This window comes from Paramisgurnus dabryanus, chromosome 22 (genome assembly GCF_030506205.2).
Source record: "Paramisgurnus dabryanus chromosome 22, PD_genome_1.1, whole genome shotgun sequence".
Taxonomy (NCBI): Eukaryota; Metazoa; Chordata; class Actinopteri; order Cypriniformes; family Cobitidae; genus Paramisgurnus; species Paramisgurnus dabryanus.
In genome coordinates, this window is record NC_133358.1 from 24,276,196 (window position 1) to 24,291,571 (window position 15,376).

Here is a 15,376-nt window from a genome sequence, read left to right on the forward strand (position 1 = left end):
ACAATCTGAAATTTAAGAGCGCGGCACAACTGTCACAACACCAGAGAATTCGCGATACTTGTTTTCATTTCCGAGCAGACGTCACGCTGGAAACCGCAAAATGTGTTACAGTTTCGCATTGCTGGCGTGTTGAGACCTGGTGGGCAAGTAAAATATAAATGACGCCCAAATCAAACGCTGACAGAAAACAAGCGGTGCCATCACTAATGACGATTACACGGCGCATAGCTGGTATTAAATTGAGGGCGATTCCTTTGTGAGCGTTTACAGACACTTTTCTCAGAAAGCATTGAAATGGAGACTGCTGTGAGCACTGTTGGAGAACGTCACGATGGCTACCAGATGTAAGCAATATGGGGTTCGTCTCTGACGGATGGGTCCTTGGGTGTGGACCCTTGTAGGGGAAATGGGAACGGGAATATGGTCTCCATAGCCAAGGCATTGAAAACAGAGCGCAATCAATTATACAAAGACATTGACAGCTAACAGAACTCATTTGCTCATTTAAGTGTTCAAGATACATTTAGTTATTTTTTCCATGTGTTGAGTAGTTTAGATTAAAACTGATGGTGACAGTGAAGCGCTTTCACTAGAGAATTAATAATAAGCACTGTTCGAAATTCACATCTACAAGACATTCAGACACATTTAAATGATTTGAAAGGACAGTTCAGCCAAAAATGATTTGTCATCATTCACTCTCAAGTTGTTCCAAACATGAATAAATTACTTTGTTTTGCCGAACACAAAGGAAAACATTATGAGCAAACCGTTTTGGATCACCATTCTCCTATTATGGAAGTCAATGGTGCTCCAAAACTGCTTTATTACAAACATTTTTCAAAATATCTTAATTTTCAGCAAAGCAAAGAAATGTATAAAGGTTTTGAACAATATAAGGGTGAGTAAATGATGACAGAATTTTCATTTTTGTGTGAACTATCGCTTTAATGTTATCACTTACTAAACCAAGTCATTCCCTGTTATTGCATTTAGCTGTCATTTTGTCATTGCAACCCCTTTGTAATATTGAATATAACTTCTTGTATATTAAGATACTGAAGTGAAATTGGTTTTATTGTCCGTTCTAATGTTTTGAAGCTACCTCAATGTGTTTTCATTAGGGTGTGTGTGTTTTATGTGTTGAGGAAGAAGACACGTGTCCGCACCTCCACGTGTGGCATCCAGCAGTCTGTTTTTTATTTTTTTAACTCTCTCAATAATTTAGCCACCGAGCTGCAATGACGAGAGCCTTCCGAGAAATAAGACTCTAGATTTCATATTGAATGTTATATCAAGATTGACCTTATTTTGGTATTACTGTGAGCGAAAATCTGATAAAGTATAGTAGTTTCGCATTTAGTGTAGGGGATGAAGTTCTTTGAGGTTGGAAAACTTCCATAGGTTGGCTGGTACGGTAAAATGCGATTATGCCGTGTTCATTATAAAGGTTTTCCCGGATTTAAAGCAGACAGCGCCACAGGAGAGATGGGAATAAAATGCCAATAGCATTTGCACATGTGTGCCACCATCAATAAAATGGGATACGTTTTTTTACTGGAACCAGTTACTTGTAACTCAAAGTCTGGCACTGACAATTTTAAGAGCTTGATGCACAGTTTGTGATTATAGACCAACAAATCTCTCATGCATATCTGGATTTCTGCTGTTGACCTACTGTACTGTAGAAGATTAAGGATGAGAAATGTCAAGCAAACTAAGATTACAAGCAAGCAAAATCTTACAAGACTTTTATCAGATGTATTGATGTAAACAGATTTTAAAAAGAGGAAAGAGTGGGTTTAAAAACTGTGCCATGATGAAGACGTTTTTTTATGCCGTTCATCTGTCTGGAAACCCTAAGGTTATTTTGTACCCAGTTTGCACACTCTGAAATTTAGTTTTTACTGTGACTCTTTGTACGTGTAATATGGATAATGTCTTTTTTATAGATCTCCACCCAAACGCTGCGGTCGGAGTTGCCCTGCGAGCTCCCTCTGTAGCTCACCCCACTGAAATAACAGCAAAACCGCTGGTCTCCAAACACACCTGCTTTTCATTTTAGCCATGCTGATTATAGTCTCTGAGAAATGAAGTACTGAGTTGAAGCCCTGTAAGCTTGAAAAGAACTTGAAACAAATCCAAACATGACGTTCCTTGAATGTACTGCTTTATTTCTATGATTAAAAAAATATTATGCTGTTGATAATAACTCCGCATTTTTATCAGTGCCCTAGCAAGTATCTTTTATAAGAGATCTGACACATAAAACAACCTAGCAACTGCATAGCAACACAGCATCATCTAGTGCTGCACGATAATGAAGAAAAGATAGATATACGATATGCAATGCGATAATTCTTTACGTTTATGGATTCATATTAAATTATATTAAAATTGATATAACAACCTTAAAAAAATGAAAGCATCACTCTGTCTTGCCAATCTCTTTAATATATTTATTGATCTAAAATTATATACATCATTTTTTTAAAGTATTAACATCATTTAGTTATCGGAAACTATTGCGATATACACATTTGCATTATTTGCAATACATTCAATATATATTGAATGACCTAGCAAAAACACACATTTTAAAATCCTTTTTACAGTGTACAGTACCTGCTTGCATTCAAATTTAGTTGATTTGACCTAAACATATTAGTTGACTGAAAGTATTGTGTCAACTTATATTTTCGAATTGAATTAACTCAAAAATTTAGGGCAACCAGGTAACTTACTTTTTAAAGTTGAACCAATTTTTTTATGGCCGGTTTCACGGACAAGGTTTAGACTAGTCCTAGACTAAAATAAATGTAAGAGATGTCCAAACTCAAAACAGCTTGCACTGATTATCTTTAAAAACATCAGCACCCTTTGTTTTGCCTCAAAATGCACATAAGTATGTTTTTTAGTAAGGTATATTTGTTAAAACAAGTTATATTTCCCAGGTCTAGTCCTGGTTTAAGCTAATCCCTGTCCGGGAAACCACCCCTTACTGTAGCCACAGGCACCATTCAGACAACCCTGGCAACCACCAAGCAAAGCCCTAGAATCAACCTATTGTAGGACACCCTAGGAACCATCCTAAGGTGCTAGCACAACTATTTTGTAAGTGCTTGCAAATTCATTTGTGGTTGATTCATCTTAAAGGTTAAAAATCTGTTGTGGTGGGAAATCGATGTTGAAGGACATGAAGGAAATTGCGGAGCTCCGCTTTCAGGTTATGATAAAGTTGTCCACATTGTCTCCGTTGTTTCATGGGATTAAACTGACATTTTATCTCTGGTTCAAGTGGACGTTATATGCCACCAAGGTTGATAGGGGTTTCAAGCTACTAGTAGAGGCAAAGTCTGCAAGATTGGCTCTGTCATCCTTTGGGTGATGGATGAAAGGAGAGAAATAGCCTTTGGAAGGAAAGGGCACTCTTGGGAGATCGAGAGCAGATTGAGACAAAGGAGGAACCCAGAAGTGGAGATGTTTTAATCCCTTCCTGACACATCCGCAGGAATTGGACAGGTATTTTTCATGTACAAGGCATGAGTTTGAGTTTAACAGGTTTGTGCAGCCGTTTTGTCATTTGATATTGGAAAAGACAAAGTGCTTGACTTTGGATTCACAGGTTTGTGTTGCCCAAATTGCATCTGACACCATGATTTTCTTCTTTAATTTGTGTGTTATAAAGGGTGTTTTAGGACATGCTGAATTACTGTACGTTGTCTTAAAAGTTAATGTTGTATTGACCATCTAGCTACAGGGTATGTTATGAGGAACGTCTGGTCTGGTTTTACCATTGTCCTGTCACCTCCCTCATTGGCCAGGATCGGTTAGTTTGTTATTCACCTCTCCTTCAAAAACCAATTCTGTTGCCTAATGGCCAGGGTGAAAATGGCTAAAAAGACTTTAAAAAGTCTCTACAAAACTATAATCACCATAACACATTCATTCATATGGAGCAGATCAAGTTCTAATGTGAAGAACCTTGTTTACTTGAAAGTCAAAGCGTTCTGTACACTGTAGGTCATCGCTTACATGAATATTGAAAGACATGGATGTACTTGAAATAAAATGCTTCAAAATGTATTTTGGCAGTTAGTGTCAAGACTTTTTGAGGAAAGATCAAAGTCTTTTGCAAAACCTCTTGAAGTTTTAGTTTTTAGCTTTAGAGTTATTGTTAAAGCATTTCATTTGACCATCAATTCCCATGTAAACGCATGAAAGGAGAATTCCTTATGCTATCCTTTAAAACATTTTAACTGGCTAAAAGTAAAAGTTGTAGATGAATTAATGTGAACTTTGTAATGTCTGTTTCAAGGCCGAGCACATGAAACGTGCCGCTCAAGGTTGGACGTAAGAATTAAAGGGAAAAAGTAAATGAAGTGAGAGTGTTTGTAATGAAGCGGCGTGTAATGATTTCCAAGTGTTTTCCTTTGCTGTACTTGGTGCGAGTCCTTCTTCATATGTGGATGAATTTCGTTAACTATTCAAGTATTGATTCACACTCGATGAAGAAAGCATTTTGGTATTATGTTACTATGGCAACCTCTCTCCTAATATAATGCTGTATTTGTGTGGGGACAGTACCCTGCGGTTGCCGCTCGGCTATCTTAGCTATACGGCTCTCCCTTTTATGAGCGAGTCTGCTAAATTGAAAAAGCCCCTGAAATGCTAGATGTATGGATGTCACTCGCGCTTTCTCACACTTTCCCCCAGGGGAGAAGAAAGTCTTTTCGCTTGCTGCTTATATTTGAGATAAACCCTTCATCTTGTTCGCCGAAGACTACTGAGCATGTCATCTAACTGGAGTGACAAGGTTTTCATTTTCTTACAATTTTACACCAAATTGAATCATATGTAAGGTCTGCCCTTATAAAATACACTGGTTATGGCATATTGAAGGAAGATGGTGGTTTGGTGACATGTTGCTGTTTGGTAACCCCTCAAAAAATTTGATAGATCATAGATGGATCTTTATTTGCTCATGTTGATGTTTGCTCATGTCAGCTTTGTCTTATAAGTGTATTTTAAATAAAATAAAAAATAAAAACTTTTTAAAAAAAAATATGCTCATTTTCCAGCTCCCCTAAAGTGAAACATTTGATTTTTACCGTTTTGGAATTCGTTCAGCCGATTGGGTCTGGTGGTACTACTTTTAGCATAGCTTAGCATAATCCATTGAATCTGGTTAGACCATTAGCATCGCGCTCAAAAATAACCAAAGAGTTTCGATATTTTTCCTATTTAATACTTGACTCTTCTGTAGTTACATCGTGTACTAAGACCAACAGAAATTTAAAAGTTGCGATTTTCTAGGCCGATATGGCTATATTACTTTACGCATAATAATCAAGGACTTTACTACCGTATCATGGGTGAAGCAGGCGCAATGATATTACGCAACGCTTGAAAATAGTCCCCTTGGTTTATTTTAATAAGAGGGGACTATTTTCGGGCACTACATAATGTCATTGTGGCTGCTGCAACCATGTTACGGCAGCAAAGTCCTTGATTATTACGCCAGAATGAGAGTTCCTAGCCATATCGATCTAGAAATCGCAACTTTTAATTTTCTGTCGTCTTAGTACCCAATATATCTACAGAAGAGTCAAGTTTTAAATATGAAAAATATCGAAACTCTTTGGTCATTTTTTAGTGCGATGCTAATGGTCTAATCAGATTTAATAGGTCATGCTAAGCCATGCTAAAAGTGGTAGCGCCAGACCTGGAGATCAGCTGAATGGATTCCAAAACGGTAAAAATCTAATGTTTCACTCTAGGGAAGCTGGTAAATGAGCATATTTTCAAAAAAAATTGGAGTGTCCCTTTAAGGCAGATTATGACATCTCCATTGAGATGCTATCTGTTGCAGGAGACTTTGCCCCATTGCATTTGATCTAATTGTAATGCTGTCCAGAGGAAACAATTGGGGTATTAAAGAGATAAAGGTATTATGTATTTTTTATGGACCCTAAAGTATCATATTCATGAAGCAATAAGTTAAAACAATACTATAAGATTAGTTTGTCTGCATGCCAAATCCTTCTTGATTGGGATAATATAGTAACAGAGACTCTTCTGTTGGTGGGTTGGTCTATAGATCTGCCTTATTCAATATGAGCCAAAGACTGCAGACAGAATATAAAAATACACTAACAGCAACCATTCGTCCCCACGGTCCAGAGCATTAAACACACTCTCCAAACACGCCTCTCATCCGCCGCCTTTCACGGAAAAAACTATACAAGCTCTCTGCTGCTCATTTTTCTTTTCGCTCTTTATTCCCATGATGGTGCTGCTCTTTGTCTGAAGGTATCATATATAAAAGCTATTGATTATCCAGAGCCGAAGGGACACCAATCACACCAATGTAAATATTTGATAAGGGTGCCATCTTAGATCTTGCTTTCTTTTTTTCAGTTTTGCTCATGGTGGGGAGATGCAGTCTAATAAGATGTTGTGTTTTGACATTGATTCTTGCCTTGTTTGCCCATAAATAATTTGTTATGACCTTTTCTTGCATGCTGTACAAAATCCCATAATGCATAGCAAAACTGTGCTTTATTATTGGATTGGCTTTTCTGGGATGGCTATTCAGTGTGTGTTTTTTTTAAATAGGGATTTATATGCAAGATTATCAATTAGGTCAGGTACTGATATTGAACTGATCAGACCTGTTTAACATCGGCGTAGGTTGTCTTTTGCTTTTCCACCAATTGCACTCAACTAACATGAACCAGACTGTATGGGAATTTATGGTCTTTTTTTCAAAGCTAGACTATCATACTTGCACTCCTTTTGTTTTTATAGCCTTGTTGGAGCTTGAAGGCTAAGACATATATTACGACCAATTAATCTAGACCTTTTTTAGTTCTCCACTAAGGGAATAATTGCTTCTTCTGAATAGGTCCTTCAGTACAATGTTTCCATAAACTTATGGTCGTTTGTTTGCGGTTAGCAACTGCAGTCACAATTGCCTTGTTGCCAAGTCTCTGGCCAGTTGGGTTGCACAAACGTCCAAGCTTTCCAAGGGCTCTCTGGTTTGGCAGTGAGGAAACTTGGAGATGGCGAAACCGCAGTATATATACACACGTGCACACCGTTTCAATTTCAGGCCTGGTTCCAGACCACCACGGGGTCCTCACAGCACTTGCCATAAACTGACCACCAGAGGTGATGGAAACAGCAGCGCACGTCTTAGTCTGTTTTTATACACCTAGCAGCGTAGCATTTTCTAATGTAAGCCTTGAAATGAGAGATATTGTATGTTTAAGCTAAGAATAATTTAGGTTGGTGAATACCAAATATACTTCTGGCCAGCTATTCTTGAAGGGTTTTGCAAAGACTTATTTCACGTCACATTGACTCGGCTCAGGAACAAATCAAATCGTGTGACATGAGTAAGGGTCTCGCTCATGATGTGACCTCATGTTGTGACCTCTTTTACACCTCTTTGTATCAATGTGGCAATAAAGCTCAGTTGAAGATGCTGAAGAATTCATTTGGAGAGACAGCTGTCCTATTGATCATGAAACATCTAGTCATTAATTAATGCTAATGTGGCGGTAAATCAGAGCAGCGGTTAATGGATTGGTGAAGATGGATCTGCTTGGAAGTGTAAATTATAAACAGTGTGGTGTAATGCATATTCTGCCCATATTGATTATTTGTGCAATTGTCTGGCTGATGCGTTGCAATGCTTAACAGTGCATTTTAGCTTGTGCAAACAGATTTTGTAATTTTATCGTCGCCTTTTGTCGACCAATTGAAAGGATAATGGAGTAAAGGACATGGGATGAAATAGGATGAAATGCTATATATTAGCACAACAACATGAAATGTTTCATGCATGTGTGCTAGCCTGTGTTTGTGATGCAGACAGGAAATTAAATGCATACACGCAGTTCATTTTTCTAATTGGAAATAAATTACAGTCTTATGCCTTCTAAAACGACTACACTACAAAAAAAAAATGCTTGTTTTCAACAAAAAGGGGCAATTGCAACCCCCGTTGGGTTGTAATTCAACCAACCTACCAATATGCTGGTTGTTTTATCCTATTTAAACCCATGTGTGTAGTAAAATTAGTAGGACAGTATGGTGTGTTTGAGTTATTAATTTCAGTAAAAGCTTAGCATAGGGTGACCATACGTGCCATTCTTCCCAGACATGTCCTGACCAGGATTGCGGGTTCGTCTTCTGTAAGTCGTATTTGTAGACCGCATACGTCATAGAGGATTATTATTATAGAAAAAAACGTTAAATTTTAAGGTAAGAATGAAACTATGATTGTATGTCTTATGTTTCTAACGGAATGGCGTATGCGGTCAACAAATACGACTTCCGGAAGACGCACCGAAATCCTGGACAGGACGCATCTGGGAAGAATGGCATGTATGGTCACCCTAGCTTAGCATGACTTGCTGTAGCTAAACGTTAAGCGACACCTTTCAAATCCTGCTTCCAAAAATAGCCTTGACTCTGCACTCCATTAGCACTGTCCAAAGTTCAGCATTAGTCTCTTGGAAAAAGCCTCTCTCTCTCTTCACCTTTAAGGGAAATATGTTGGAGGCATTGTGCTGTGGCTGATCAGATCTGACATGTTTGGGATGTGTTTGCAGAAATATGGGGTTTGCTTTTAGTTCAAGGCCAACATGGGAGTCTGGCACAGCGTCCCAGAGGGGAAGCGCTTTAATGCACATACACCAATCACTGATTCACTCAGCTCCAACATAACCCAGGCCATGCACACACAAATGCGACTGCCACGTGCCTACGGTTAGTCTAATGCTGTGGCCCGATGTTCGTTATGCCTCGCTGGAGAAGCTGACGAGAACCAAAGGGAAACCTCCTCGGATAACATCCAGGGCAAAGTCCTCATCTCCTTTTCTCGTTTGTTCTCATCTCTCCTCTCCTATCTCTACTACTGATGTCTCCATTTTAGAATTAGACTGGTTTTGCTTTCTTTCGATTTATTCTTTAGTATGTGTGCACTGAAAAGTCTAATCAAACTTTTCTTTCTTTTCACTAGCATGCCGGTCAGGTTTCTACAAAGCTTCTGCCATGGATGCATACTGCGTGAAGTGTCCTCCACACAGTTACTCCCATCAGGACAAAGCATCCGAGTGTGTGTGCGAGAGAGGCTTCTACCGGGCCGAAATGGACCCCCGCTCTATGCCTTGCACAAGTAAGCAAAGCTCCCTATATGTTAGCGAAAAATAAACAATTTCTGTGCAGGTCAATCTTACAGTGGGTTCACACCAGCCGCGTTTGAGATGTCAAAATCGTGTCTACCGTGTCTAGTTTGCCGCTTGAACATTTTGAATGCATTTGAATTGCGTCTAGAGCAAACATTTGATGCGCGTCAGAGGCAAAATGCGCTTCTTGTGGGAGGGGCAAGTGCTATGCGGTTGTCTGTTTGCAAGATGGCTGATGTTGATCGTGCATTCATCAAGAGAGTTACCGGTTTGTATTTGGTAACCTTACTATAGGGGGAAAATAGTTTAAAAAACGTTGGAAATGCCGCGTGTCGATAAACATCACATGACTCAAAAGTGAAATGTGTATTTACAACTTACCAGGTTGCCCAATGTCCTCACTGACACTCTTCCAAGCGATGTCCTTTTAATTCCTGTCTCTATAGAAATAAGAACTTGTGTCGTATAGCTCCGGGTGACTGCTCACGGACAATATCAAGCGTTCCTCCATGTTGAATGAGTGACTCCGGGCGGGGCTGCCGCCACAGCAGCAAGCAGGCTCCTGATTGGTTAACACAACGCGAAAATCCGCCAAAGTTCACATTTTTCAACTCGGGCGTCACAGCCGCAAATTCACGTCAAACACAAAATGCACAAAAAGCACCATTTGCGCGTACCGTGTCAGACGCTCAATTCGCACCATTCGCGCGAACTATACGTGCGAATGAGGCGGAATCACGTCTACCATGCCGTGCCAAATGGCGTATTTGCGCCGGGAGACCTCCAGACGCGCGTCAAGCGTCTTTACATTGACTTAACATTAAAATCACTCGTGCTTGACGCCTCTACCGCGGCTGGTGTGAACGCAGCATTAATCTTTTTGTTGGGATAAATAGTGGTTATTTAGGCTTTTATGAATGATAAGTGTATAATTCCTATGTGCACGTTCATCAGGACCACCCTCCGCACCCGGCAACCCAGTTTCCATGGTGAACGAGACCGCGGTTACCCTCGAATGGAGTCCACCTCGTGAAAACGGCGGTCGCGGAGATGTCACCTACAGCGTCCACTGCCGGAAGTGCTCCGGAGAGACGGGCACGGGGCGAGATGTCGAAAAGTGTGTTCCCTGCGGAAGCGGGCCACGGTTTAACCCGAGGCAGTTTGGATTGATGCACCCCAGAGTTTTGATCACAGAACTGCAACCCCACACCAACTACACCTTCAGTATAGAAGCCCTAAATGGAGTGTCGGATCTCAGCCCCAGTCCACGTCAAATGGTGTCTGTGAACGTCACCACTAGCCAAACAGGTGAGGTGACATGCGTTTCAATTCAAGTTTTTCTCAAAGTTTTATAAGAATGTCAATAATGATTTTTACAAAAACATCCTTTTTTTTGGCCTTTTTCATTTACACAATACTGTACGGCACTATTCGCAAAACAGATGAATGTTTTTATGTCTCTGGAAGAAAGGTCGGGGGTTTATGTAGCACTCAAGGTCCTTTAAACATTCTTATGTTACACATTCATCTCGCCCCCGCTTTTAAATCTCAGGCTTTATTCACGATACATCTCATATCCTTTTCTTTCATTGAAGTGTAGTTCTGTATAGCTTCAAGTGTGTTCAGTTGTACCTCACGTGACCTTTAAACACGCACTTATTTTTGGCACCGGAGCCTGTCATTGGTCGAGAGGATGGACAGGCTCTTCATTCGTAGTATACAATGATTCAGCTCCTCATCAACACAGAGAGAGAGCGAGAGAGCAAACAGGGGTGAAAATCTGAAGTCCAAGATGAGAGCCGCACAGGATGCCTAGATCAACAGCCTCTCACTCTTATGAGACTTGACAGGACTGTAACCATGGTAACGACACCGGAGGCGGGGACATCTCAAGGCAAACGTGACCATGATTGGCCTACATTTCGAGTGCTTGGCCTCGGGTCCACTCTGCTTGAAATATTCAAGAGACTATTTGCCATGTGTCAGGAGGGCTCTTGGATGATGTAGTAGTTGTATTTGCATGTTATGTGTGATGACGGATGTTTCGCCGCACGTGTTTCATCAGCAGGTGTGTGATTGATGGCAGTCTGAATATTTATAAATGCAGATTTTGAAGTAATAAAAAATCACTTGAATACATCAAAAAAGTCGACAGATGTGTGACTTCATAAATGACAGACAGAAAGCGGAGGCCATATTTAATGCTGTATAAGCAACTTCATGTAGCTCAATTGGTAGAGCATTGCGTTAGCATGCAAAGGTCATGAATTCGCTAAAAAATAAAATTTTAATTTAAATAAAATGTAAATGTAAATGCATTATACATTCTGACCTAAATGTTGGTTATGTACTAATATACGGTCGCGGCTCATGTTCCGTATTATATAAGATGTTTTTGCTTTCCATTCATTACTGCGAGTTAAAGTCTGGCTTTCGTCTGTGACGTAAACGAATGTTGAAGTGTCAGCGTAGCTATTTGTTTATCAGTATAAGAGTGTTTGTTTATGTACTCTAGTTCACAGTGTCACTTCTTAAGTGCCGCGAGGCAGATCGGAGTATTGCACAGTTAAGACTTTTTCGTTTCTCGCTCATTAAAGATCGAAACGTCAGCGCCTTCATTCATCACGGGCTGCCGGGGCCCAAAATGGGAGCCTCTCGTTTGTACTCACAATCTGACACCGTCATTAGCACCTCTGCTTCTCTGTCGGCTCAAAGCGAGTGAATCTACTGCTGCCGTACCGATAGAAATGTGAGGTGCTCTGGCTTTTTGCCAGCTACGTAGTACGGGTGAAAATTACTCACGGCAAACACAGAATAATTTATCACTCCCCCCGAAAAATGACGCTGCCCCGCCGAACCTCTCACACGCTTTAATTAGAAGCGTAATTAATCCTTTTGCATAGAACATCAATCTTAATACATCATCTTGCTCTTTCTCTTTTTTAGTGAGTGTCATCGTAAAGGAAAGAAAGGGCACCGACAGTGTAACGCTGGCATGGCACGGTCCAGAACCTTCTGATGGGACCGTTGTGGAATATGAGGTCACCTATTATGAAAAGGTTAGTAGCTTTGGGTTTTTCTCCCGGCGCTCACTAACAACATCATCTTTGTGACCTTTTGGCCCTGTGTGGATCTTATCTGCACTGATTGGACATATGGCACACTGGCTTTTATCAGACCCTCGGGAGAAGCTGTAATGTTAACACATAGACAGGCTCCGTTTGGACCCAATTATTATTCATGGACGTTCAGTCTCTCCCGAAACCCTTCAAACGTATAAAATTTGACATGATGACATTATTTTCCAGGACACTTTTTAAAGGAAAACGCCACCGTTTTTCAATAGTTTACTTTGTTCTTACCTCAATTTAGATTAATTAATACATACCTATCTTTTTTCAATGCGTGCACTTAATCTTTCTACAGCGCATTGTGAATGTGTTAGCATTTAGCCTAGCCCCATTCATTCCTATGGCTCCAAACAAGGATGAATTTAGAAGCCACCAAACACTTCCATGTTTTCCCTATTTAAAGACTGTTACATGAGTAGTTACACGAGTAAGTATGGTGGCACAATATAAAACTTTTTTTGGAGCAATAGGAATGAATGGGGCTAGGCTAAATGCTAACACATTCAAGAAGCGCTGTACAAAGATTAAAAGTGCATGCATTGAAAAAAGATAGGTATGTATTAATTCATCTAAGTTGAGGTAAGAACATACAGTAACGGTGGTGTTTTCCTTTAAAGGAATAGTTCTGCCAAAAATGATATTAAACCCATGATTTACTCACCCCCAAGCTGTCCGAGTTGCATATGTCCATCGTTTTTCAGACAAACACATTTTCAGATATTTTAGAAAATGTTTTAGATCTTTCAGTTGATTAAATGTAATGTTACGGGGTCCACGACCTTCAAGTCCAAAAAAGTGCGTCCATCCTTCACAAAATAAATCCAAACGGCTCCAGGATGATAAACAAAGGTCTTCTGAGGGTAATCCGCGCGGTGTTGTTGTAGAAATATCCATATTTAAAACTTTATTAACGTAAATAAATACCTTCCGGTAGCGCCGCCATCTTAGTCGCGTCCACATTCAGGATGAGAGCTTACGCAGCCTACGGAGGCTACTCTGCTGCTGCTCTGTGCCCCCGCCCTCCGAATTTGTCATACGTCACTAAGAAAAGTGCGTACACTACGCTAATACTCTCTCCTGAATACAGAGGAGTCTAAGATGGCGGTGCTACCGGAAGGTAGTTATTTTCGTTAATAAAGTTTTAAATATGGATATTTCTACAACAACACAGCGCGGATTACCCTCAGAAGACCTTTGTTTATCATCCTGGAGCCGTTTGGATTTATTTTGTGAAGGATGGATGCACTTTTTTGGACTTGAAGGTCGTGGACCCCGTAACATTACATTTAATCAACTGAAAGATCTAAAACATTTTCTAAAATATCCGAAAATGTGTTTGTCTGAAAAACGATGGACATCTGCAACTCGGACAGCTTGGGGGTGAGTAAATCATGGGTTTAATATCATTTCTGGCCGAACTATCCCTTTAAGGAATCTGACAAAAGTCAAATTTTCTAGGTGTGTTTAACTCAACACAGTTTAGTTTTGGTTACCCGAAGATAAAAAGACATAAAACGTGATCCATATATGTGGTTTGAAATCCAATTTGTTTTGGAAATAAGCACTTACTATAGAAACGTGTAGATATACACCAGATGCTTGCATACGCTGTCTTTAGGCACAAATCAGATTTCATTACTTGCAGTATAAACAGTCAATAAAAATGTACACATCATTTAGACATCATTCACGCTTACTGCAGTAAAGTTAAAGCGGATAAGTGATTCAATGCTTGGCAGTATTTTTTTTGTTTACAACCTCCTGTATCGTATTATTGGGCTGTGTGGCAGACAGGGTGACTGATAATTATTATGATTTATTCAGGTGATTATGGGCTATGTGACTCTTAGATGGAACTCACAGATGGACGCGCTTAGCCGCTGCCGTGTCCATGACTGTTTGATGCTGTCTGCTTGGCTCGTATTGAATTTTATAGCACCATCTATAAGACACAGGGTGTGACATTTTTGTCATGAACATTTATTTAAGCGGTGCACATGTGCATTTTAAGTGAATAGCTTACGTGCAAATTCGTGAAATATCTGCACACTGTATGGGATTCTCCAGACAATGAGGTGACATTTCCCAGTCAATGGGATTAATATCATTAATCTGGATTAATTCCAGTTAATGAAAGCCGAAAAGCTGTTAGGTCCCTAAAAATGCAGAGATCTGCTGTTTCGTTTTAGTTTCATCAGACGAAATGCGAAAAGCATTGTGTTTAGCAATTGGCAAGAGCTGCTTGAGTGAGCACTAAATTCCAGGGAAACCATCCGAGCTAATTGCTAATTGGCAATTGACTGATGTGAATCCAATCTGCATGCTTTGTTCTCTAGTTCTTCATTTGTTTTACTGAATGTTAGCCAAATCCATGATGGATGAAGTTGGGTCGTTCTTTTGAACCGCAAGGGAATTGTTAAGTATTGTTGTGATAGAGATCGAACCAAGACATTTATCAGAACTTAATTGAAAGAAACTTCTTCGTTGTTCCTGCATCAGAACCAGCACGATCAGAACTACACGGTGCTCAAGACCAAATCTAACAGCATGACCGTGGATGGACTCAAGCCAGGAACCACATACGTGTTCCGGGTTCGAGCTCGCACGGATGGTGGCTATGGCAACTACAGGGGGGAGATTGAGTTGGAGACACGCCATGAAGGTGAGGTTTATTTTCTCCAATTTTGTCTCAAATGTTATTGTTTTTGTTTTAAAATGTCTTTCATCTAACAGGTAAAGTCATCACTTCGTAGGCTTTTATCATCAGCTTTTTGGAGCTTCGTCAACAGCTGAAGTCATGGGTTTGATTCCCAAGAAACACAAATACTTATAAAGCACATACCTTGAATCGCTTTGCATAAATGCCATTGCCAAATGCATAAATATAAATTTAAATATCTCTATATAAAATAAATGGCCTGCAAAAATCTGCATAAGCTACATTTATAGTTGCTATAAAATAGCAATTGAACTGAATCAAATGAATCAACTGTGCTGAAGTGTTTGGTAGCTGTTAACAGCCTGGTGTTATGTTTACAGACTTGGCAG

General features: G+C 39.9%; 1 protein-coding gene across 1 annotated transcript in view; it reads left to right on the top strand.

Moving 5' to 3' along the window:
• ek1 (eph-like kinase 1) overlaps positions 1 to 15,376 on the top strand; it is a 72,365-nt gene that overhangs the window by 19,999 nt on the left and 36,990 nt on the right. The window contains exons 4-7 of the mRNA XM_065258469.1: positions 9,032 to 9,187; positions 10,152 to 10,505; positions 12,144 to 12,256; positions 14,828 to 14,990. Coding sequence (XP_065114541.1) covers positions 9,032 to 9,187; positions 10,152 to 10,505; positions 12,144 to 12,256; positions 14,828 to 14,990 — 786 coding nt within the window. The remainder of the gene's footprint in view (positions 1 to 9,031; positions 9,188 to 10,151; positions 10,506 to 12,143; positions 12,257 to 14,827; positions 14,991 to 15,376) is intronic.